This window comes from Lygodium microphyllum, chromosome 27 (genome assembly GCF_053477565.2).
Source record: "Lygodium microphyllum isolate KBCC chromosome 27, Lygodium_microphyllum_v1.1.10, whole genome shotgun sequence".
Classification (NCBI taxonomy): Eukaryota; Viridiplantae; Streptophyta; class Polypodiopsida; order Schizaeales; family Lygodiaceae; genus Lygodium; species Lygodium microphyllum.
In genome coordinates, this window is record NC_141161.1 from 32353041 (window position 1) to 32380382 (window position 27342).

Below are 27342 nucleotides of genomic sequence, written 5' to 3' on the forward strand. Positions count from 1 at the left end.
AGTCCATTCCCCACCTATTTATCTCCTGTTTAGCTAACCAAGAGTGCCTACAAGAACTACACAGAATCCTCTTTCCCCTTCACCCTTCCTCTCTCTCGTGGAAAGAGGAGCATATTTGGACGGTGATAAGAGTGCCTCCCCCTAGTTATTTGGACGGTGATAAGAGGAGCATATTTATGGGCCACATGGACCTCCAGGAAGGGCTTTGTTTTTAAAAGAAAGTGTACTAAACCTAAATTTACTTTTATCTCCCTTGTTTTGTGGTAGGTGTCTGACATGAAGATGACCATCTGCAAAGAAGATGCTATAGAGAGACAACACTCCAATGGGGAAGAAGAATAGGAAAATCACAATGCTTGCTAAAGAAAGGGAAGCTGCTAAGGTACTCCTTTCCTTGAAGGAAGCCATCATGGAGGCCTGTCCATCTATGGCCACGGGAACGTAGTGTGCATCAGCCCACGACAGTCATGCTCCCTCTTTTGCCTCCCTGCCACCTGCTTGTGTCCCAGTGTCACTCAGTCCACCTTATATGTCATCCATAGACCACAAACCCTCCCCTCGTAAATTATATTTTGATGAGGATAAGCTACCTCACTTCCTCAGACTCTTAAACTTAGTCACACTCAGTGTCACCTCTATGCTCAAATCAAAGCGGCTCTACTCTTCAGCCAACATTGGCTGAAACCTCTCCTTGTATATTACCCTCTTATCTTAATCCAACTTAATGTTTTCTCCCCAAAAAAAAAAACTTTGGTGATAAAAGGCAGGTCTAGGAGTTTTGTGGTGATTAGGCACGTTACCTAAGATATTAGTCCCAATTATAATATAAAGCAGTATAAATAGATATAAATAATAATAATAATGAGAATAAATGTTTGATTGATAAAGGCACATAAATTGGATGGAAGAAGGAAGACCGTGTCGTGTATCGGGGGAGACCCTTTTTGCAGCTTAGCCTTAAATGGCATTATCTCGCGTTCTTAATGCCAACAGGCTCAGTATACGTTTGGGGACAACAGAGTGTCAGCGCGGGTGGTAACACGCACAACACACTCGCGGCTCGCCTCTCTCTCTCTCTCTCTTTCTCTCGGTGGCAGTGTGGCACCTACCAGGACTAGCTATAGGCTCTCATCACATAAGATTTTGGTCTTTGGCGCCTATTTCCCTCTCTCTCTCTTTCTCTCTCTCACATTCGCGGAGCTTTCGAGTAGGAAGACAGACTCTTGAAGCCTCGAGCAGCCTCTTGGACCCTTCAGCAGCCAACCCTCGCACATGACAGGTACTTGAGCTTCACTTCCCTATCCCTCCTTTCCGCATTTTTCTTGTCTGCTTAATGGCGCTATTTGAAGAGAAACTTGTCATTTCATATTGAAATCTCGATTTATCATCATGTAGTTAAAAGAAAAAGCAGTTTCCTTGTCTGCTTTATGGCGGTTCTTGAAAAGGAACTCGTCGTCCCATTGGAAGCTCGATATATATTATCACGGACTTTAACAATCCGCACCTGCTTTATGGCGGTTCTTGAAGAAACGCTTGTCATTCCAAAATGGTAGCTCGATTTATCGTCGTGGAGATAAACAAGGCCACATCAGCCTTCGGCATACTTCTCGATTTATGTCAGTCCAAGCCGCTCTATTTCTGAAGCTTTTCCGAGCTTCGTCATTGGAAACATTTTCGGGTAGTATCTCTTGGTTGGGAGGTTTTGTAACTTCATAAACTTATCAGATGTTGTCGGATACTGCGTCGTCACTTTCATCGAGTTGCAGCAGGTTCTACTTCACCGCGTTTGAAGGCTGGAAGTTGCTTATTACAAGTACACGATTACACAAAATAGCGGTTCTGCAGTATGGTGCCAGACGCAAGAGGTTTCCAATGCTGCTTTTATGGCTCTAGAAGACGTTTGTCAACGGGAAGAGATTCAAATCTCTCATGACTACGGACGTGCCATTCTGTAAAATGCTCATTATTAGAGTTGCAAGATCAGGGAGCAAACCGCATTAGGAAGTTCAGTGGAAGCAACAGCGTGCAGGCAACCTATCTGTTCTGAGATTGGCTTGTGCCTCACCGGTCCGAACTTGCATGCGTGACATCGTTACACCATTGACACACAAGTACAAGGCTTGTAAGTTGGGGGAATTCGGTATCAGGATGTAAGTTATCGTCAGAGGTTGGATCGTTGAAACTTGTGTTCTCACAAAGAGTCACCGATGACACACTAGTACAAGGCTTGTAAGTTGGGGAATTTGTTATGAGGATGTAGAGTATCGTCGGATATACGTGTTTTTCCTTTGTGAGAGAGACCTTTTTTGAGCTTCCCTTTTGCATGTTAATATTGTGTAGGCTGATGATCTAGGATCTTCCTAGTTTTAGAGTGGATGTCTGTTGCGCATTCTTGATCCACCCAATGATGAGTTGGTTGATCCGTAGTGGAGAATTGGGAGGAAAAAGATTGTTAGGCTTTTGCTTGATCAATGTGACCCACTTAGTCACTATTCTTGTTCCACGGGGCATGGAGGATCTTGTGAGAACAATTTGAGATAAGGAGCCTTGCCAAGGTTAGTAGCTTATTGCTTTGGCACCTAGAATATGTATTGGCTCTTTGAGACATCCTTGGGTTTACCTAATAAATTTACTTATGTAAATGTTGGGGGGCTTAATTATCTATAATTCTTTACTACCACGTGCATTCAAAGCCTAATTTAAAAGTCTCTTATTTGTAAATTTATCATGAACATAACACACCATTTTTGTGTTTAACTTGTGAATATACCTACTAAATGGTACCCTTTCGTACATAAGAGAAGGTCTAGAAGAGGGATTTTAAAGGACTCTTTTGTTGAATCCAGGTTTTAGACTTCCATATTTTTGAGTCACTCCCTTGAGTGTAAATGCAACCTCTTTACACATCCTCATGTTTATTTGGAGCAATGTTAGCTTGCTTTTTGCTTCATTTATGGTCTCGTTTATTGCTATTAACGATACCAACATGTATCTCAAGTTTCTTAATGGCAAAAATGATCAAAACTCTTGCCTTATACAATGTAATAGATAAGCTTATGCAATTGGTATGAGTATGGTGCAATTTACTAGTTATTAGTAATGTCGTATTGAATCCATGGATGGCTCATAAATTGCCAAAGTATTGAGTGGTCAATAACACCATAGTCACTCACGTTACTAATTGATCAAATTCAAGATATCTCCATCTTCATAGTTAGACATTTGGTAGGCTATGTACGTAGTAGTGTGAGACTTTGCCTTACATGACAAGTCATGATCGTTCTATGATATTACTTGAATTGTTGTTTTGGAGGACTAGTTTTACATTGACTACGGGACTTTTCAAGGAATAGCTATCTATGTGCCCTATTGACTTGGTGTAGAGTTGCTAACAGACCCTTTGAGATTTTATGCACCATTTGCTAGGGTCAAGGGACTCCATCTTTATAGTTAGATATCTACTTGTGCAGTAGTCTATGGCTCTACCTTATATGACTCCATGAAATTGCTTCAAGCATATCCAACAACAATGCTTGTAGAGAAGTCTTGTAATTGATGAAGATACCCCTCTTTCCTCTCTTCAATGTAGTGACCTTTCAGAAGTGGAGGGTGAAGAGCCATAGGTATATGGAGTTAATATAGGCTCAATGTACTCTTGGGGCTACGTGTCAAAATTATTCTTGTAGACGAGGAAGGTAGAGGCCTTTGAGGATTTGGCTATTTGGCTCCTTCCATGTGTTTGAGCTCATTGGCTTCGAATAAAATCTACCAACATTGGCTTTAAAGGATTTGGCTATGTGGCTCATTTCATGTGTTTGAGCTCATTGGCTTCGAATAAAATCTTCCAACACTAGAAAGGTCTAACTTGAGCACTTGTATGGGCATTGACACTTGTGGTTGAGGCTCAAAATGATTGAATTGTGCATTGTGGTTGCCAAGGACCTAGAATCTACATGATGCATCAAAGGTCAAGATGATTCATTTTGTTCCAATAGCTTCCAACATGACCAAGAATTTGAATGCTCTGCCAACATGACTAGGAATTTGAACAACAGAGGATGGTTGTGGAGGAGCGCAATGTAGACTAGAGCATGGATGTAGACTATTATGCTTGTGCTCTACCATGCTCTCTCCTGTTGCCATCCTTCTCTCTTGCAAAGTGCAATATGGGTTGTGTAGAACTACAAGATAGATTAGAGCATGGTTGTAGCTTGTGTAGAAGTGCAATGTAGACTATTATGCTTGTGTTCGTTTACCACTCTCTCTCCTTTTGCCATCCTTCTCTCTCCTCTTGCAAAGTGCGACTATATTGCCCTTTGCAAGAGTTATTAAGTGGAACTTCTATTGGGATTGGTAGGAAACCTTAGTCATGTGTGGAGAATAAGCATATGTGTGGGTATGGTGCCAACACTTGCTATGTGGATCAAGTAAAGGAGAGTTGGGAAAGGTGTAGGCAATGTGCACTAAAGCTATCATGTACACGAATGCATTCATTATAATCTTGGTGCTCAAGTGCATGTACAATAGGTATCTATCAACTAGTTAAAAATCCTTTTCAAGAAATTCTCCTCTAAGGTCCCTTATTGTTGCTTATTTATTTGGAAAACATCAATAAATTGGAATCTATTAGAAGTGGATCCATCAATGGAAGCACAAAAGAATATTGAAATAAATTGCCAGACATAAGACACATCTCTCCAACAAGGTTGACACTAAACTTTGCAAGTGATGAATTATTAGATTGTGGAGGAGGGAGCCAAGTAAATAGGTAAGAAATATGTCAATAAAGTGATTAGGTTGGTCAGCAATATATGCTTGAATCATCATCATAATGACAAATAAACAATGCTTGTACTAATTAGTAATGCTTGTCCCACTAAGGCATATGCCAAGACTCACTCGTAAGTTGACTAGATTGCTAACAAAATCATGGCGATATGCTAAAGCGAGGAAGGTCCCAAAAGAAGTGGATTGTGGAACACAAAATCATTCTATTGCTCCTCTATCACTTTTTCTCCTCGTGCTAGCCTTCCATTTCCTCTTAGGGTGGATTGCTCTTTGCACATTAAGTCACTAAGAAATACTATCATAACGTGCAAGGGTGACTATGTGAACTTTGGATATGTGAGTACGAGTGCATTGATGCCAAACACGTACTATGTGGATCAAGTAGAAGAGAGAGAGAGCTGGATGGATTGGTGTGGGCATCGTTTCCACTAAAGTTGATGTGTATGTGTACAAGATGTATTCACAACATCTTGAAGCCCAAGCGAACAGTGATAAACTTGACATGGCTCATTTCAAAGAAACCCTGGCCCAAGATGCAATTGGCAGGGTTGGCCCCTTGAGGCTTGATTGTCCAACCACCTATAGGCACAAGTGGAATAATATTCGTATGGTTAGTGCTTTGCAAACCATACACGTGTGCTATGGAGCAATCATACTTCACAATATTTGGGTCTTAAAGCATGTGCATTTTGGGGAAAACCTTGTTTGGGCCAGTCATACTTCACAATATTTGGGTCTAAAAGTATGTGGGTCCTGGTGAGATTGGAAAAAGAACTTCTTGGTTTTTGTTCCGTTATGAAGATCTACGAGCTACCATCTATTCATTCGATCATAGATTTTATCATCTATGCATTCAACATATTTGCTATAGTGTTTCTTGGAAAGTCAAGGAAAATGTTAGGGCCTCCTATGATTCAAGCTTTGGAGTCCGATGAAGCCTCGATTGAGTATGCCAAGCATCGTGAGGGTCTTTTCAAGCAAAAATGCAGATCGGGGGGGTATTGCGCAGCCTGTAAATTGGTTAGGACGGTGGCTCTCAAAGTCAAAAATTGCAAACCGTTTCCGTGTATCCTACCTAGCCTGTCCACATGTAGTCAGGGCAGTAATGCATGTCTGCTGTCCTCTCAAGTGCTCCAAGATACGTTGGAGGTTTAGGATGCTTTGCCATGTAGGAAGCTCAAATGTGGACTGGCTGCTGTCCTCCCTTATGGCCATCCCCAACATGAAAATGCAACTCTTACACTTCCCACAATGAGACATTGCACACCTTCGGTAGTAGAACCCCTGATGATTTAACACCATATCAAATTACCTACGGTAGCATTGGGAAGAGATCTCCAAACTAGGGGAATCTAGGCGATGAATAAGAATCCGAGCCTGTCCACATGTAATCAGAGCAGTAATGTATGTCCGCCGTCCTGCCAAGTGCTCCAAGATATGTTGGAGGTTCAGGATGCTGTGACACGTAGAAGCTCAACTGTGGATTGGCTGCTGTCTCGCCTTACGACCATCCCCAACACGAAATGCAGCTCTTTCAATTTCCACGACGATACATTGTAAATCTTTGCCAGTCGAACCCATGATGATCGAACACCATATCAAACCGCCGGTAAAAGAACTGGGAAGAGATCTCCAAACAAGGAGCTTGAAGGCAATGAATAAGAAACAAGACCTTATCGATGGAACCGGAGATGCATGTGATAACCCTTGAGCATGGAGCACGAGATGGAAGGGTTACTACATAGAAGGAACTGGCCCATCATGTGGTGCTAAGACTTAAAAGGCTAGAACGTCGGAGTGGGTGCCTTTAAAATAGGCAAAATGACATGGACTTCAGTAGGGCCCAAAAATTGCCAACCAAAGTGCCTGAAGTCTAAAATGCTTTAGAGGCGTTTAGATCTTTGGTGGCCTTTGTTATAGGATTTGGGTACAATGAAATCCAGCCATGAAGGCTTATCCTTGTAATTGCATAGAATTAAGGATGCGCATTATGATTCCACGAATCATCAAGTGAACCTTTTGAAAGGTATCGACTGACTTGTGACTTGGACGCTTTACGATTATTCATATACTCGTTCTTTTTCTTTTGATTAAGATGAAGACGGTTCTAGAATGAGAAACTAAACAAGTTGTTGCCAACCAAAATGCCTGAAGTCTAAAATGCTCTAGAGGTGTTTAGATCTTTGGTGGCCTTTGTTATAGGATTTGGGTACAATGAAATCAGCCATAAAGGCTTATCCTAGTAATTGCATAGAATTAAGAATGCGCATTATGATTCCACGAATCATCAAGTAAACCTTTTGAAAGGTATCGACTGACTTGTGACTTGGACGCTTTACGATTATTCATATACTCGTTCTTTTTCTTTTGATTAAGATGACATTTCCAGAATGAAAAATTAAACAAGTTGTGATTATTTTCATTTGCCACATTCGCTCCTTGGCATGGTATATGAGCTATTTGCTTTTCATCATGGTTGATTGAATATAGGACACTTCAGCAAAGATGTTCATTAAAGACATGCATTTGAAAAATATCTAAGATTTCCCCTATGATGTGTTTCTTTTAGATACTTGGTGCAAGAGATACAGCAGGCAACACTGGTTTGTGTTCATGTTTTGAAGCAAATGTTAGTCTGTGAAAAAGATCAGCATGGTAACCACATCTCAGATTTAGCTCTTCAAAATAAAAAATTCCAGTTCAAGTGTGTAGCCAAAATCCAGGAAGATGCTTGCATTGGTTATTTCATTGATGTTAGATATTTAAGCTATTGGAATTAGAGTGTAACCAGCAGAAGTGGATAGCCAAGAACACAACTGATGTTGAACACAAGTGTTCAGAAGTTAAATAAGCAAACTGAGCTAGCACAGTCATTCCTGGAAAATTGATGGTTATCTTTGTGGCATTGATCCTTCTCTCATTTTCCTAGAAAATTGATGGCATTGGTCCTTCTCTCATTTTCCCTTTTTGCGATGGTCAAACTAGCTCTCTCTGCTTTTCATCATGGTTGTGTAAAATAGGTAGCAAATGCCATAAAATCTTACAACAGTCTGTATCAGGGGGAATGGTGGCTGAGGCAGTATGGGTTCACATGCCTTGTTTTAGAGTTTATTGTGAAGGTAGGGAGATGATTCCCATACAGGACTTTATGCTGGATAAGTCGGCAACCTTTACATATGTTTTTAGCATTGTGCTCATGGTTTGCATACACAGTTCTGTTCAAGAAAAGCACTAGCATTTGCTCTGATATGGAAGTAGAATTCTCAGTACAAGTTGTTAGAGCCAACAATATACTTCATTGTTGTTTAGCAGAGTAAGATACAAAAGTATGTCTGGAGGTTGGGGATGCTTTCTCGATATTGGTTAATTGCAGGCTGCTCCTTGATATGGTTCTGAGAAGTATAAAAGGACCACCAATGATGAGATTTCCTTGTATGATGCCAATAGCTTTTACTTTTTGGAGCCAGCAGACTTTGATGATGATACACAGTAAACTCTCCTAATATTTACCTCCTTGTTCAAGTCACTGGACTGTACTGGTGGGTGACATGCCAGTATAGTCTCCTGTTTTTTGTTGTTGACAGAATGTTTTATGAGCAAGAACTGAGTCTGTCTTCTTAATGTTCTGATGTGCTGTTTTTAGCCGGTGCTGGAGCTTGATCATGGCATATGAGTATCATGATTGAAAGCACATAACCTTTTGTTTCTCCTTGTATTTTGCTTTTTTCTTTTTTGGCTTTTTAAAAACTCTATGATTCGATATTGGTTATTGACAGGCTATGTTGAATTTTGCTAAATGGTGCAGACTGCAGAGCTCAAGGGAATCATTTGCTCTGTTGACTAGCTGTAATGAGTACTGGTTTGTGTTTGGCTGCAAGGGTGAAACAGGTAAAAAACTTTTGCATCTTGCTTGATTTTTTCCTTAAGTTGCTGCTTCAGTGGTTTAAGATAGAATAATGCTCTTTGATGAACTTAACATGTAGACTTTATGCGCCGTTCCTGCGTTGAGTGAAGGTAATTAAACTTGTTATTCATCTATAGCTCACAGTTTCCAGTACTGAGGCCTGCTGCCCTTGTGGTAGGTATCTCAAATTTGCTGAGAATTGGGAGTGGGTGCCTGGCTGGCACATGCACAAAGCTGACTGGATCTGGAGGGAGGAAAGCTGATGTTAGCCTTCATTGGATTTCTGCTGTCATCTCCTGCTTGTGAGCTTCGTGAGAGTCTAACGGAGACATGGGAGCTCTAACATTCTGTCATCATCATGCATTTCTTGTGTGCTATTATTTCTTGCAATCTAGCATTTTGGGTGCATTTTCCAGACAGCAGGCATACGTGTGTGCAGGCCACCTAGATTGTCAGCAGATTGGCCAGATTCAGCACATGTGATGGCAGGCTGGTCTAGTTGGGCAGCAGGTTTGCCAGATCTCCTCCTTCTGACTATGTAGGCTGCAACTGCCTTTGTGTTGCTATATCATTATGCTCATTGCTGCCTTCTTCCTCGCCTTCATCTCCTCGTGATCATCTACATTCTCCTCTCCGTAGCAATCAGGCAACCTCACTGATACGTGTTAGCAGTCTAGTATGCTCATGTGTGAGTTTGGAATGTGCAGGCATTATTGGACATTTTAGGCATTTTTTCATGGTTACTTTAGTGATTGTTTTGGCATTTATTGCTGGCTGACCAACATTAAATGCTGGCCAACTTGATGCATCATTTGCATTCCTTTTTGCCTATTTATCTAGGCTGTTGCACACTTTGTCATTCATCACTTGCAGATCCATTGCATGCCCTGTGGAGAGAGGGAGCTGGTGCTAGTGTCCACATTGCTAGTGACTCACGGTTGTATGTGGCTGTCTCATGTTTGGCATATGGATTCCATTTCTTGAGCATATCTTTGAGCTATCTTCTTTTGTTGTGTTCTTGTGTTTTCTCTTTTGTCTTGTGTTCAATAGTCTATTTTAGGATTCTTTCATGTTTTCATTGCTACATACACTTTTGATGTGGTATTTGATTTCAGGATCTATGCTCTTGTTGTTTTTTGCTGATTATAGGTCTTCTACTGCTGATCATTGATATCCCTTGCATGCTATGACTTCCAGCCTAGTGACAACTGTCTTATGCAAATTTTCCTTTTTCTAGCCTTTGTAGTTTGCATTCACTGCATTAATTGCTTGTAACTGCTTGCGTTTTGACTCCAGTAGTATGCATTTTCAAATTCTGCATTATTTTATTGTGGTACTATTGCATTTTATCCCTAATTTGTCTACATATTTACTCCTACAGGTTGGGTGATTATATTTTTTGATTCTATTGGTTGTATTTTTCACCCTTTGGCTATGTTTGGCCAGATTTTGTCCCTTTGCAGTGGTTATTTTGTGATCAACTTGTCTTCCATTGTTTGTGAATTCCTGTTAGTGCAGTCTGTGTTGTTCTTTGGCTGTACTTTCTCTCTCCTCTTCTTTTTCTTTCTTTTCTCTTTCTATGCTCTCCAGATGGCTTTTCTTTGTTGTTCTATTGATGCCAGACTTCATGGCCTTTATTACCTAACATGGAGTGTTGTTATGAAAGCATGGTTTGTGTAGAAGCGGTTATCGTATGTTGTTTCTAGCACTTTTGAGTATCTTTGAGTGTCCCACTTCTCTTCGAGTTGATTTTGATGAGGACAACTATAAAGAAGCTGTGCTCACATGAAAGAATGATGATACCCTTGCATATTTTAATTTTCTCTGCTGTATCTATAAAGTTCTTGTGGTCACTTCTTTGCAAGATCTCTTTAATGATATGGGCTCCAACAAATGAAGTTAGAGTTGGAGGACACTATTTAGTTATTCTTGTTTTGTGTTACATAGGTACAGAATTAGCTTTGATATATGTAGTTTGCTCTTCTAGAGGCTAATCTTATGGAGACTATGCTCTACAAGCTTCCTTTTGAGTTTGATGGAGTAGCCAATGTTGGCCTATCTAGACGCCATTGACATTAGTGAGCTATATATATATGTATATGTATATGTATATATATATATATATATATATATATATATATATATATATATATATGTATGTATGTATGTATGTATGTATGTATGTATGTATGTATGTGTATGTATATACATATGTATATATATATATACATATGTATGTATATATATATACATACATATGTATGTATACATACATATGTATGTATATACATACATACATATGTATGTATATACATACATACATATATATATATGTATACATACATATATGTATATGTATATACATACATACATATGTATGTATATATACATATATACATATATACATATATATATATACATATATGTATGTATATATGTATATATACATACATATATGTATGTATATATGTATACATATATATACATGTATATATGTATATATGTATATACATACATATGTATATATGTATATACATACATATGTATATATGTATATATATACATATATGTATGTATATATGTATATATACATACATATATGTATGTATATATGTATATATGTATATACATACATATGTATATATGTATATACATACATATGTATATATGTATATACATACATATATATGTATATACATATATATGTATATACATATATATGTATATACATATATATGTATATATATATATATATATATATATATATGTATGTATATATATATATATAGATATATATATATATATATATATATATATATATATATATCCTGAATGTTGCTTGAGTATGAGGCATCTTTACGGTTACAAGGGTGACTTTCATTCCTATATGGTTGTTCGAATGAGGCATTTGCAACTCCAAAGAGGGGTGACAGAAAGATGAAGTCGAAGGCCTAGTGTTATCACTATGGTAAGAAGAGACATTTGGATTGCAAATAGTTAGAGGCTTCGAGAAAGAAGGAGAATAAGTAATAGCAGGATACGAACCCTCCATTGAGTCATCTTTCTTCGATTGTGATTCGGATCCTTTGGCTAAGGTCAAGTCCAAGGTATGGAAAGGATTATCTACTTCAGATTAAGGGAAGGGTTTGGTAGCCCCTCCTTTTACTTTCTAATATAGGTGATGTGGTCATTTCTCACAACCCTTTAGTGTTAGAGAGTGAGAGTGGTGAGGCAAGGTAGGTGAGCCTCATCTATATAGGTATACATGCGCATCGAACGAAGTTTGGTAAGTTTTGAAATCCTAGAGTTGGGATTGACTTTTAGGTTCATGATGGGCTATTTCTTGATAGAGAACGGGCTTGACTCTAGTGTAGGTGATGTGGTTATCTCCATTGAGTCCTCCATTGAGTCATCTTTCTTCGATTGTGATTCGGATCCTTTGGCTAAGGTCAAGTCCAAGGTATGGAAAGGATTATCTACTTCAGATTAAGGGAAGGGTTTGGTAGCCCCTCCTTTTACTTTCTAGTATAGGTGATGTGGTCATTTCTCACAAATCTTTAGTGTTAGAGAGTGAGAGTGGTGAGGCAAGGTAGGTGAGCCTCATCTATATAGGTATACATATATACAAGTTCTAGAGAAGGACTTCCTTGGCGCATCGAACGAAGTTTGGTAAGTTTTGAAATCCTAGAGTTGGGATTGACTTTTAGGTTCATGATGGGCTATTTCTTGATAGAGAGCGGGCTTGGCTCTAGTGTAGGTGATGTGGTTATCTCTTACGACCCTCTAGTATCAAAGAGAGAGTGAGAGGATTCGGCCTCATCTATACATGTATACATGTGCACAAGTTTCGAAGGACTTTCTTGATGCATTGATCAAAGTGTGGTAGGTTATGAAATCTTGGAGTTGGAATTGACTTTCTGGTTCTTGAGTTCAAGCTCACATGAGGAGACACTTTGACGATCTTGGCCAAAGATGAGGAATCCATGTTCATTTATGCTTAGAGGCATTTTTGATAAGATGATCATGCATGCTACTATGAGAAATTGATGACAGAGACAATGAGATGCTATGATTTTTCTCTATTTTTAGGTTTTGGTAGGCTTAACATCGGCGCTTCGATTTTCTCTGAGGCACCTTGGTGGTGGCTTGATCACCCATTGATTGGGTATCTATGTTTCTATTTTGGTGGTCTTTGTTGTATGGATTATGATGACTTGTTATCATTGTATCATTGTATTACATGAGATCATCCATGATTTGAGAGAGGATGTTAGTAGTCTTGCTAGCTCATGTGTGAGTAGGATATGCTAGGCATTAGTAAATATTTAAAGCATTTTTTAGTGGTCACTTAACTGATTATTTTGGCATTTATTGTTGGTGACTGAGATTAAACATTGGCCAACTAGATGCATCATTTGTATTATTTTTTGCCTATTTATTTAGGCTCCTCCACACTTCGTCATTCATCACTTGTAGATCTAGTGCATACCTTGTCTAGAGAGGGAGTAAGTGCTAGTGTCCACATAGCCAGTGACTCATTGTCATATGTGACTGTCTCGTGTTTGGTATATGTATTTCATTTTCAACGCACATCTTTGGCCTCGTGAAAAAGGAGCGAAGAAGTTCACAACTATACTAGTCATAATGAGAGAATCTATCTTTGTATCTCTTTATGAGGTGGATGAGCACAAAGTGAAGAGAAAGAGAGAGAAAACCACAAAGGAATGAAGGAACACTTTGATTTGAAATTGAAGTAAGGGTGGTCACTATCAACCCTTGCATGTGTGTAGCAATGTTTTTTTTTGTGTTTTTTATGTGTGGAGCTATGTTGGTAGACCAAGGGTAGGATGAGAAAAGATGTAGGTGTTGAGAGGATGACGGTGATGATGGCAATGTTGAGTAGCTAGAGGGTAGATGGAAGCACCCTATATAGGTGGCAAAGTTGGAGGATGATTGACTTGCAAATGTTTAACCTACTTGTTACATCTTTGGATATGTGAATGGCTATTGGTAGCATTGATAGTCCAAGTAATGGAGGGAATGAGAGCCTTGGTAGATTGGGATATCGTCTCAATGACGATTATGTTACAAAACATATCACGAAAGAAAGTGATATCACTTTCTTTTTTGTCACAATTGGTGGTTAGGATGCCCAAAAGTTGACTAATGGAAGAATGACTTAGGAAAAGTATTTCATTTGTAATGGATAATTATATAAACGCGGTAAAGTGTGTGTACTTGATGATAAGGATATCCGCCAATATAATTTATATGTGTTATGATGTGCCCAGTGCAAGACACCACATTGAACTTGACCTTGGTTGCTCGATATTTTTATTGGTTGCATATGAACACTTTGGTTGAGTATTACGTGCATGGGTGCTTGGAATGTCACATTAATAAAGCTTAAATGACACGAACAAGTGGAAATGTTACATCCTTTACAAGTTTGGGAAGAGGAGTGAAGTAGCATTTCTATGGACTTTGTAGTAGGTCTATCTTATATGAATTAAGGTCATGATGCAGTCTAGGTCTTGATTGAAATTTGATTGATTACAAAAATTGTTCAATTCATTTTGACAAAGATGACTTTTAAAAGCCATAAGGAGCGAAGTAGCATTTCTATGGACTTTGTAGTTGGGCTACCCTATGAATTAAGGTCATGATGCAGTCTAGGTCTTGATTAAAATTTGATTGATTAACAAAAAATATTCAATTCATTTTGACAAAAATGCCCTTTAAAAGCCATGAATTGGCTAGTTTTTGTGAGAGTGTGCAATGAAAGAAGGAACATGAATACTGAGAGAAAAAGACAAAAGGAAGATGAAGGAATAAAGAAAATTGTATTAATTGAAATTATTGCTGAATACAAACAGGAAGACAGAAGGAAGATGAAGGAAGAAAGAAATTTGCATTGACTAAAATAAATATTGAATACAAAAGATTGATCAGTCTATGCACATAGCTCGAGGTGTGAATGAGGGCACTAAAATTGGGTAGAAATGATGACGGTAGCAACATTGGAGGTGGAGGAGTATGCTTAGAGTTGAAGGAGTAGCTTGCAAAAGATGATGGCCAAAGTGTGGGGGACTAGCTATAAATAGGTGAAATCCCCTAAATTTTGTTGATTTGAAAATAGGGCCATAAATATGGCCGACTAGCCAAAATAGACACATGATTGCAATTAGTATAATTTAAATTAAATAGAAAAATGCCATATATAATGTCATGGCATGTCGAATAGTCTGTGACCGACAAGAGGTGCAAACCAATTGATAGACATAGAAACATGGCCTAAAACAAAAAATGCATGCTAAAATGCCAAAGCTCCCATGTCTTTGTCAGACTTTGATAGAGAGCTCACAATAGGGAGATGACAAACTGACAACACTAAAAGAGATAGGCTAACATTCCCTCATAGGTCTTGGGAGTGGTTGAGGCCCAACAATCTCATGTGATGAAGCATTGAAGCTTTGGGCAAAGGCTTTGTGAAGAGATCCATTGCATTGTTCTCAATAGGACAATAGGCTACCACTAACTCGAAATCCATGATCTGCTCTCGAACAGTGGTATTGAGCCTCAACCTACTTAGTGTGAGCATGAAACATGGGGTTCTTTGCTAGAGCAAGGGCACTTTGGTTGTCCATGTGTAGCTTCATAGATCTTGTCTATGGAAATCCAATCTCTGCCAATAAGTGATGGAGCCAAACGGCCTCTATTGAGGTAGAACAAAGGGTATGGTACTCAGTCTTTTATAGATAAAAGGGCCACAGTAGATTGCTTTTTATTGCTCCAATAGATGGCTCTTAATCCAAGGAGAAGGCATAACCAGTAGTGGACCGTTGCGAGTCCACATCACTTGTACAATTAGAGCTACTCCATCTTGAAAGAGTGCCCCCCTCTCCATACATGATCTCATACGATTGAGTCCCTTGTAGATACCACAAAAGGCAACAAAGCCACCACAAAAGAGATGTCTGGTCATTGCATTGTCCTAAGTAGGACAATAGGCGATCACTAACTTGGAATCCACGATCGGCTCTCGAACATAGTGGTATTGAGCCTCAATGTGCTTAGTGTGAGCATGAAACATGGGGTTCTTTGCTAGAGCAAGGGCACTTTGGTTGTCCACGCATAGCTTCGTATATTGTTTGTGGAAAGCCAATCTCCACAATAGGTGATGGAGCGAAATTGCCTCTATAGAGGTAGAGCAAAGGGCATGATACTCAACCTTTATAGATAAAAGGGCCACAATAGACTACTTTTTGGCTCCAAGAGATAGCTCCTGATTCAAGGGAAAATGCATAACCAGTAGTGGACCGTTGCGAGTCTCCACATCACTTGTCTAATCACAACCACTGCATCTTGAAAGAGTGCCCCTCTCTCCATACATGATCTCATACAATTGAGTTTCTTATAGATAACGCAAAAGGTAACATAGCCACCACAAAAGAGATGTTCGGCAGAGTGTGAATCAACCAAATCAAAGAGCCAACAAGGCAGCTATAGGGGGTGGCATCACTAATGGGATCTCTTGTTGCTAAAAGCTTAGACTTTGGGTCCATTGGGCAACAAATAGGTCGACACTTGGCCATACCAAACTTTGAAAGAAGCTGGAAGATGTACTTGTGCTTGGAAATAAAAATGCTTTGTGCCATATGATAGATCTCCAATCCAAGAAAGAAGTGGAGGATCTAAGATTTGTCATGTTGAACTCCTGTCCCAAAATCTACTGAGTATGATCAACTCATGTGTGTCGCGCTCTATGATAATGAGGTTATCAACATACAAGGTGACCAAGATGCGTGCATCTTTCGAAACCTTGTAATAAAGGTTGGGGTCATGATTCTATGGATGGAAGCCACTATCCAGGAAGAAGCTTGCTTTAAGCCGTAGAAGGCCTTTTGCAACTGCTAAATATAGTCCTCCTTTCCTTGCTCAAGAAAACTTGAAGGTTGTGAGATATAAATCTTGTCCTCCAAGATGCCATTTAGAAAGGTTGACTTCATGTCCATCTGATAAATGGGCCAATGGTGACGGGCGGTCAAAGCCAAGATAGCTCGAATAGTCAACATCTGAGTTGTCGGTGTGAGTCTTAAAACAATCCAAACCTACCCGTTGAGAAAATCCCTTGGTAACAAGCTATGCCTTTAAACTTGTCCAAGGTTCCATGTGCAAGACAATTGGTCTTGAAGACCCACTTCACACCACCTTTCACCTCTTTGGATGAGAAATCAACTTCCAAGTTTGGTTCAGAAATCAAGCTCAGCTTGCATAGCATTGTGCCAAACATCCTATGCAAGAGACTCATCAACTGTAGTAGGCTCATGGTTTTGAAGAATCTGAGACATAAGGACATAGTTCACACAAAGTGAACTAGCTTGCTAGGCCAATAACTTAGTTGACCGGCATGGGCCAAGAGGTGTCTCAGGGAATTGAGTAATCCTTGAATCTTGTATGAGCCGTTGATACCATTGAGGAATGGTGATAGATTCATCTTGATGTGAAGGAGATTGAGAAGCCTTTGGTACATGTAAAGCGCATGTTTGTGAAAGAGATTCCCCCTCACTAAGAAAGGTGGATCCTTCTCATCCGATGAAGAGAACTTTCCCTTTGACGGCTCAACTCCCTTAGAGAAAACTTGAGGAGACGGGGAAGGAATAAACTCAATGACGAAGCAGTAGATGAAGGAGCCGTCAAGTGTGGAAGGGGAGAAGAGGGGAGGTTATAGGGAAAGGAGATGGAGGAGTCACAAGTGAAGAAGGGGTGCCAAGGGGTAACTTGGAAGGTAGGAGAGGGGTTAATTTGGGGGGGGGGGTGGTCAGTTGAGGATGAAGTACCACCTGTAATAGAAGAACCATTGATTGGATCCTCAAAGGTTGCAACCCCATCAAAGATCACATTTGTGCTCACCTTGATTTTTCTAGTCATTGGGTCATAGAGTTGATAGCTCTTTGTGGTTGTATTGTAACCAACGAAGATAAGCTTCTTCGGCTTGGAATGGAGTTTGCTTCGTCTTTTCTTATCCTCATGGACATATGCATCGTATTCAAAGATATGAAAAATGGGAAACAGAAGGCTTCTTCCCAAAGAAAGCTTGGTAGGGAGTTATATCTTGCAATGCTGAACTAGGTGATCTATTGTGGATATGGATTGGAGTAGCCACGGTCTCACCCCATAAGGAACGGGGAAGACCCCTATGCTCCAATGTCGATCGGGCCATTTCAACCATGGTCCAATTGGCATGCTCCACCACACCATTTTCAGATGGAAATATTTCACCTAAATACCTTGATCCTTGCAAAACTGAGAAAATAGGTTAGAACAAAACTCACAGCTGTGATCAGCTCAAATACTGCAAACTTTGAAGGAGGCTTGTATCTTTGCAAATACCTTTCACTTGATGAAATGGGAGTATGCCTTGCGCCTTCACTGCAAGAAATAGGGCCACGCATAGCGACTAAAGGCGTCAACAATTAGCATAAGGTACTTGGCCTTTCCAAGGCAGGTTGTACCCATAGGTCCATAAAGGTTGGTGTGGACCAGTTGCCTATGCTGCTTGCCCCTTAAGAAAATAGGGCATAGTATGTAAACAAGAGGGAAATCTGCAAGTTCCTCAACCATCTTCCTACACGAAGCTTGCCGAATAGCGTCAAGATTCAAATGCACATAATGAGTGTGCCAAAGCAGTCCAAGCTTGCCGAATAGCATCAAGATTCAACTACACATAATGAGTGTGCCAAAGCAGTCCAAGCTAGTGTGAAGACCGCACAACAAGGATTGAGTGTATAGAGTCCATCCTTTTGTGTACTCGTTCAAAGAGTAGCTCTTGAAGATGTGTATTTAATTTCAATTGCATCCTAGGCAAAGATGACTTGGGTACTGAGTTGTGTAAGATTGTAAACAAACAATCTTACACAACTTAGAACCCAAGTCATCTTTGCCATAGAGGGCTGACATGGGTATATAGAGGGCTCCTGTGCAATGGGTGCCATGTAAGGCATCTTTAGGCCGATAGACAATGCATCATGGGAAACATGAAGCAAGGGAGGAGGAGAGGGGTGCTCCAAACGGGGACTAAAGAGTTGTCACCAATGGTGACAGATTGCCTTCTAGATCACATGTCTTGAAGCCAATCTTGGTCAATGTGAGGGGACTAAAGAGTTGTTACCAATGGTGACAGATTGCCCTCTAGATCACATGTCTTGAAGCCAATCTTGGCGGTAAGTCATGTGGGAAGAGGCCTCACTATCCATGAGTCAAGGCTTCTCCTAAGAAGAAGAAGAAGAAGTAAGAGCTATATCCTCCACCTTAGATAAGTGTACGAAGATAGACTTAGTGCTATCGTATGTAGCCTTTGAATCCTTGGACCGCTCCTTAGGCTTCAAATGGGGGTACTTTTGCAAGTACTCCTTAGGATGAGTGCCCTTGCCTACAGTGTGGGCACTTGGGTTTCTTCTTCTCATCCTTGGAATCATTCTTGTGGTCCTCCTGTTTCGTAGCTTGCAGCTTTCTCTTCTTCTTCTTGCCCCCAAAACATGTAGTAAAAGCCTTCATGGAGTCCGATCTACTAGTTCCCATCTCTTTTGAGACTCTTATCATGCTCCAAGACAAGCGGTGAAAGCTCTTCCCAAAGAATCGTCTCTCGAGTCCTCCAAGTCGAAGGGTTGTTATTGAAGACATCGTACTTATGAGATGGTAGCCCAGTCAATAGAATCATGGTCATATCCTCCAAAGATAACCTCCCGAGGGACACAAGCTCGTTCCACATATCCTTGAGTTTGTTGATGTGATCTTTTTGTTAGAGTGAATAGAGAGAAAGAGAGTGAAACACAGAAAATTTGTAGTGAAGAATGATGTATAAGGATGCAGAATTATATACGGGTGTAGAGAGAATATCTGCGTATGTCTCCACCTCAAAGATCTCGGTCTTTGTTAGCCCCAAGGGCAGTCTCCACTATCTACAGCTTGGAATCTGTGAGACACCATTGACCAAGATTGTTGGAGACAAAGCCTATAAATAGTCTGAAAATAATACCAAAAAAATACAGGTTGGCTGCAATTAATGCAGCTGACTGCTGCAGTCCGACTATTGCCACGTGGCACTTGACCGACTGCCTGCCACGTGGGGCTTGCTTGTCCAAGTGATGACTAACACTTTCATAGGAGAGTCATCGATATCAAGCATCTGAAGCTTATTCTCCAAGGAGATCTTGTGAGCAAATGTCTTCTAATGGTAAAGAGATGCAAGCTTCTTCCACACCTCCATCGCAATCTTCAATCCGCAAACCTAAACCAAGACAGAATCTTGTAAACTCGTAAAGAGAAAGGATTAGGCTCAAGAGTTGAGCCGATCCCAAAGAGCTACACGATCCATCGATGACCCATGTGTGAGGTCTTCCATAGGCAGGAGAACAGGGAGAGAAGTAAACTTTCAAAGTTCAAAGGTGTCGAGAATGTAAATCACCTTATAGGACCATAGAGAATAGTTGGAACCATCCAACTTGTCTTCTTTGGGCAATGAAGGAAGTACATGCTTGTGTACAATGGGTGCCATGTAAGGCATCTTCAGGCTGGTAGACAATGCCTTATGGGAAACATGAAGTGAGGGAGGAGGAGAGGGGTGCCCCAAACAAGGAGTTTGCATAGGAGACTTTGACACATGATATTCTAGCTCACACTTAGAGAAATGATGAGAGACCTCATCCTTTGAGTTAGTAAAGCCAAAAAATTGGTGTTGAGACATCTTTGAAACTTGCAATCACTTAGAAAAGCTGTGTTTTGATAGTCTTTAGCACTGAAACAGGAGGAAGTCAGCCATTCTCAAGACTTGAATGTGCCCCATGCACAAGAAAAGCTGATGCTTGCACCCAAGTGTTGTTGTCTACAATCAAGGATTGTCGCCAAGTAAAAATAGGCATCAGGAAGTAGAGAAATTTGCGTTTGGGCAGCCAAATGTGACAGCCTGGTTAGGAGAGTTGTCGTTGGGCAGGAGAGGGTGTTGTTAGCAATCGGATGTGGCCGTCTTGGCCCAAGAAGGCTGCGTTTGCAGCAAATGCAGATTTGGAGGGGGATTGCTTGGCAGTCAAGGGTGATCTCTGCAATGAAAATCGTCTCTGTGATCTCTCGTTAGGTGACGATACCATGTGAGTGCGCAATGGAAGCAGCAGGAACATAGAAGAAGATAGCGGGGAGATGAAGGAAGAAAGAAATCTGCATTAATTGAAATAAATGCTGAATATATACAAGATTGATCAATCCTTGCACATAGTTCGAGACATAAGTGAGGGCACTAGATCAAGCTTGAAATAACGACAATTGCAATAGGATTGGAGATAGAGGAGTATGCTGGGAGTTAGAGGAGAAGCTTGCAAAAGATGATGGCCAAAGTGTGGGGGGACCAATTATAAATAATTGAAATCCGTAAATGTGGCAGGCTTGAAAATAGGGTCATAAATATGGCTGACCAGCCAAAATAGGCCATAGGACTGCAATAAATGCAGTATGATTGTATAGAAAAATGCCATAAATAATGTCATGGCATGTTGGATAGTTTGTGACTGAAAGGAGGTGCAAACCGATTGACAGACATAGTAACAAGGCCTCAAATAGAAGAAATGCATGCTAAAATGCTAGAGCTTCCATGTTTTTGTTAGACTTCAATAGGAGCTCACAATCGAGAGATGATAGACCAACAACACTAAAATTGACAAGCTAACAATTTCTTGGTCGAGCACTTGCATTAACTTTATGGTTTGCTCGAGGAAATAGTGAGTGACTGTGATCCTAAGTTCATTGGCCATTTTTGACACAATCCTTCAAAAGGTGGAGACTTGATTGTTCATGTCATTATCAAAATATTCAAAAACCAATAGATAGACACAAAGGACAAATTAGACCATGGAGGATATGTTGTGTGTATATAGCCCTCATAGACATCTTAATTGGGAGCATTATCTTAGTTTGCTCATAGTACTGCTAAGCATTAGGCCATTGGCTATAGCTTGTTTACATTGATGTAGAATTAGGAGGTGAAACCATCGATTGTCGCGGAACGTAAGGATGTGAAAATACAATTTGTAGTTGACTTTCAAAAAAGATATCAAAAAGATATCGACAATTGCAAGGGAAAGCATTGCAATAGCTTAGGATCATGCTATGTTTAATGTGAATTAAAACCATACTCTAGAGGTCTAGGAGGCCATGTGGGTTAACCTTTAGGGACTTTGATTCAATAACTATTGGTGAGTGTTGTAAGTTATCTTTGAGGTATTGTAATTTATCTTTGAGGTATTGTGATTCTTTTCAAACTGCCAAAAAGGTAAGTAGTGTGTCTTATGAGTGAGATTTATCTCCATACATTCGAGTTTACCCAATGTAGTTGACTTTCAAAAAAGATATCAAAAAGATATCGACAATTGCAAGGGAAAGCATTGCAATAGCTTAGGATCATGCTATGTTTAATGTGAATTAAAACCATACTCTAGAGGTCTAGGAGGCCATGTGGGTTAACCTTTAGGGACTTTGATTCAATAACTATTGGTGAGTGTTGTAAGTTATCTTTGAGGTATTGTAATTAATCTTTGAGGTATTGTGATTCTTTTCAAACTGCCAAAAAGGTAAGTAGTGTGTCTTATGAGTGAGATTTATCTCCATACATTCGAGTTTACCCAATGTTCCACATGAGTCATTTGAAACGATGGTGGAGGGAAGGTAAACTGATAGCGTTGATTAACAAAGTCTTGCGACTTGAGGACACTACTTGTTATATTTCACTTGTACTCAAACTTGTTTTTGTCCATTGGACTAAACTAGTGAGTATCTAGTTAAGTGGAAGAATTGCCTAAAGTGGAGGCTATGTGGGAGTTGCTACATTATTGAGATTATTAAGCCCCAAGGGGTCTCCTAAGTGAGGGCTTCCAAAATGTTGCCGCGATCTCTCGTTCCTTGATTTGCTATTAGTACAAATAAATGCACAAATTTAGTACCCAAACATGCTGTGGTGGCACAAGTAGGGACATACGTTACTTGCATAGAATGGAGGTGCAGGCTGCATTGGTTTGGGTGGCGCAAATAGGTTGGGGGGAGCGCAATGCTGGAGTTGACAGAAGGCACTAATGGCATTGACCGTATTGGTTGTAGATTCGTTAGGTGGCAGATGAACACAGACCAACAGTTGAAGTTTTCCCTCAGGTTGACGAGCTTGCTGGTGCAAGGTAGTCAAGTACGATTTGTCCGATTCATCCAATTCGTGGACTTGGTACGGTATTGAACATACACAAAAAATGTCGAATAAGATCCGTTGTTTTGTACAATCACTATAAAATATGTAGAAATTTATAGGTTAGGCTAGTAAATATTACTTGTTTTAGCATGAGTGGCTATCTATGAGTAAGAGTGTCACAAGGCACTATCCATCCAATACTAATACAGTTTACAAACCACAAATGTCTTTGCTTTAGTTTTCAATAATGAGTCATGAACATGAACATGAACGTGAACATGAACATGAACATGAACATGAACGTGAACATGAACATGAACATGATGAGAGGTTGAGACAAAGTGTAAATTCAAGACTTTAGTCACAAGTAATCTCCAAGATCCAATTTCATTTATAAGATTGAAAACATGTACAATGGATCAAAAAAAGAAGCTAGCTTGAATGATGGATCATGATTCATGGATCATGGTATGGCAAGTGACAAGTGCCAAGTGGCAAGCACAAAAACTAGTAGATACAAAAAGAAATTGAAGGCTAAGACTCAAGGTGAGAGGTGTGTAATGCGAAGGTAGGGGAAGGGAGAGAAGAGAAGGTAAAGGGAGAGGAAATAGAAAGATAGCTACACATAGGGGATGAGACACAACAAGAAGAAGAGGATGGATAGGTGTGGATGGAGATCCGAGAGAGTAGAGGAGCTTATAAGAGAGGTAGAAGAAGAGGTGGTAAATGAGGTGCAGGTAGAGGTCAGTGAGGATAAAGAAGACAAGGGTAAAGCCAAAAATTGGTTTTTGAAAGCACAAACTCCCAAAAAGAAAAAACAGACGAGAACTGGACGGATCGCACACGTCCAACTGGATTGAACAGTTTGTACTATATGGATCCGGACAGAGTGCAACCTTGGGCTGGTGGTAGCAGGACCTTGGCGGAGCAGCACTGACTGACTCTGGCTGTTCGGAATCTGTGCGTACAAGTTGCTTTGATACCAAATGTGAGAAATGCAGTTAGCTATGAAGGAGAGAGAAATGAGAGAGTGAACAGTAGACTGTGCGCGCATGCTGAAACTGGAGTGTACTTACTAAACTGAAAAGTGATAGAATGAAAGTACAACTTAGGTCTAAGGTAGACCTAACCCCTAACTGAACTGTAGTCAACTAATTCTAAATGCAGTGATGCAACTTATTACTCTAGTTGCGTTCACAGTGCACACTACAAACTAAATAACTAAAACTTTATGCACTGCCCATAGAGTTGGTAAATTCTAACATTTATATGATTTGCATTTGAAGTAGGTTCTGCTGAAACTGTCCTTGTTCTAATTAAGTATTGTAGTGTAAATGTAGGTTGTGTATGCTCATTGTATGCAATGCTAGGGAGTGTATGATTCTATTTTATTGACTGGTTTATATGATATGTGTTTACTTACACCCAAGTTTCAATGCAGGTGGCTTGTTTAAAATGTTGGAAAAGCATAAATCTCCAAGGAAGACAGGGAGAAGCCATGATCACACATATTCAGCAATCACAGCACCATATATGAGCTCAAGAGAACGATCTGGTAACTGGAGCTCAACGATAAGTACTTCTGCTTTAAACAGGAAAAGCCAGATAAACAGCTCTCCGAGGAAGAGGGTGCAGTTCTGGGATCAACAATCGGTTTCTGAAAGTAGTTCATTTGAAAATCCAGAGTCTTGCACAGCTAGAGCTGATGAAATCTCTCCATATCATGATCAGACAGAAAGCTGTGTGTCAGGCAAAGATCTCATTAGGGTTTCAGAGGGCACAACATCAGGAAGGAGCCAAGAAGACATTTCAAGGGATGTGTTGAGCTTATCATCAGGTTATTTAGATTGGCTTTGGTCTGAGGACATTGAGAAACGGAACTTCTCAGCTGGTACAGATGGGTATCAGGCACATTGTTCTTTTAGAAGCAGAGTGGCTAATAGTATAGGTTATCCTGGAGAATGTTCCACTGTGCCGGCTCTTACTTATTTGGAAGATGAAGCACCATATGACAAAAAAACCATGAGGTTTAGAAACAGTTGGAAGGGTGCACATGCTGAGTCCAGCAAACCAACTCTGGCAACCTTGGCTGCGTTCGTAGGAACAGACTCTCCAAGATGTTCTTCCATGTCAATGACAGATTTAGTAGAAACAGTCAGCCCCAAAAAAGGCACAAGATCAATGGCTTACGGCAAAGCCTCTCCCATTTTGGCTTCGCACGTGGAGTGTACACAAAATGCTCTTTCACACTGCAAGAGTCAGTGTGAATTATGGAAGGAAAATGACATCGATTCTGTGTTGTCTGTTCCACCCTTGCATTCTTCTTCTCCTAATAGCTTTTCCGCCTCCAAAAGGGCATCTGCACCTCTGAAGCTGGAGCCAAAACGTGTATCCATTTCTGAACCTGCCCTAGATGGTCCTGCTCATGGCCTTTTGCATTGCACTTTAAAAGATGGCCTTCCAAAATACACTTTCCTACTTGATGAGTATGATGACGTACTAACAGCTAAGATCTGGATGGAAGATATGGTTTTGGGCAAGGAGCAGGCCTCATGGAGATATTCCTTTTATTCTTTGAGAGGAGAAGGGAAAAGGAAGGGTAGATCTGGGTGGAAATACTGGAAGAAAAAGGAGAAACTAGCTTCAAATCTTGTTGGAAAGATGAAAGTTTCCAGCATATTGTGCTCTGAGACAGAGGTTGATGGTGAAAAGAATTGGTCTGTAGAATCTGAGTTTGTACTTTTTAGTGCAAGAGCTCCAGAACTAGCATCAACCGCCTGTGCAGAGTCTCCTTCCCAAGCTTGCTCCTCTTCCGAATTGGGTCTCCAAGCCTATAGCAGATCCAGTTATCCTCTCAGCAGCACTTCAAGCTCAACTCCTCAATCTGTTACATCATCATCTGATGGGTGTTCAAGTGTATCATCTCCTGGGACAATCTCTGCATGGTATGTGTCACAAAGTTTAATACCAAGCAGTCTAGCTGCACCAGATGTAACTGTTCAAAAGAGCAGACCTAAATCTCGAAAGTGGAGTTTGCATTCCGGTATAACCGGCATCCAATTAAGTAAGAGCAGGACGAAAGTTGAGCAATTCTGTACCTCGGAATCGACTGCTGTGACAGCGAAGGATGTGTCAGGTCAACTTATGGAGGCTCAGAATCAGTGCCATTCGGAGCTAGCGGCAATGGTTATCAGTGTTCCATTCGAAGTTCAGGATAAGCTTGTGCCCTCTGGTACTATTGCCAACACCCATGTCCATTGTTGTTGTACGTTTAGCCAGGTTCCTGCTGTTCATAAATTTTTAGATATTGATTAATGTTCTGCTTTCCTAGGAAGCAAGAAGACATCTTATTTTAAAGTTTCCTTCTGCAGATTTAGAGTCTCAAAAAGACAAGTGCTACTTGACAGAAGTGCCTAGCTCTCAAGCTGATGTCATACAAGAGTTTAAAAATGGTAATATGCAAAAACCTTGCTGTTACACCCACAGATCTCAAACTAATCAGAAACAACTTCGCCAGGCTAATATCAATGTCATTCTGCCTTCTGGGAATCATGGCAAGCCGTTTACGGATTCAAATGGCCCTTCCCCTCTCATAAAAAGATGGAAAGATGGTGGAAAGTGTGACTGTAAAGGTTGGGATCTTGGATGTGGATTGATGGTCCTGAGCAATCAAAGACAATTGTCCCCAGACAGAAATTCGGAAGCTGTCCACCTGAGAGAAACTCTAGGGCAGGGCAAACCTTTGATGCTATACAAGCAGGTCTGTATTTTAAGGCTTTCCTTTTCTCAAATACAGCTGTTGTATCTACCTGACAGATTTAAACTGATGTTTTACGTGGTTGACAACAGGACTCGGAGCAGGAAGACTCGTATCTCAGCCTTGCACCTCAAGAGAATGGCTTGATAGCTTTGGATTTTCGAGCACCCTTATCTCCCTTGCAAGCATTCGCAATTGTGGTAGCAATTTTGCATGGCAGGGAGTCAGGCATGCCGGATGCTGATCCATCACAAGTAGTCCCTGTGGCAGGTGTCACAGCTGATTATGATCAAGACTGTCTGAAGTTTGAGCATCTTGTAGACCTGTCATCTGTGGGTGTTCCAAGCATGAGGGAAGTAGAAGAGAAGATGGCCAATGGGCTTGTACAACTACCAACTTATTCAACTCAAGACATGTCACAACTTCATGACAATCTTGTCAGTACTCCTGGTAAATTACAGGGAAGTGAGGTTCTAAACTATGCTGCCGGGCTTGCGTTGTCATTCGAGCGAGTGTGAAAAGTCCTTTCTGCCAGTGTCAGATGCCAGGCTGCTAATATTTGCTGATGCAAGCCTTCTAACTTGTAGGATAGGAATGCACATGATTGTAATGTCTTTGTAAAATATCACTTTTTCTCCGATGAGTCTAAATATTTGTTACAATTCAGAA

At 40.3% G+C, this 27342-nt stretch overlaps 1 protein-coding gene across 3 annotated transcripts; it reads left to right on the forward strand.

The window, feature by feature from the left end:
- The first annotated feature begins 948 nt into the window (after positions 1 to 948).
- LOC148012187 (uncharacterized) lies at positions 949 to 27342 on the forward strand. 3 transcript variants are annotated; one of them, XM_087669270.1, is made up of 5 exons: positions 949 to 1279; positions 8565 to 8676; positions 24358 to 26148; positions 26288 to 26676; positions 26766 to 27342. In XM_087669270.1, exons 2-5 carry the CDS (start codon positions 8568 to 8570, stop codon positions 27189 to 27191), a joined length of 2715 nt encoding a protein of 904 aa, XP_087525396.1. In that variant the 5' UTR covers positions 949 to 1279; positions 8565 to 8567; the 3' UTR covers positions 27192 to 27342. The 3 variants fall into 3 exon arrangements, with proteins under 3 accessions (XP_087525396.1, XP_087525398.1, XP_087525399.1); XM_087669272.1 differs by having other exon boundaries at positions 8594 to 8676; XM_087669273.1 differs by lacking the exon at positions 949 to 1279 and adding an exon at positions 1444 to 1678 and having other exon boundaries at positions 8594 to 8676.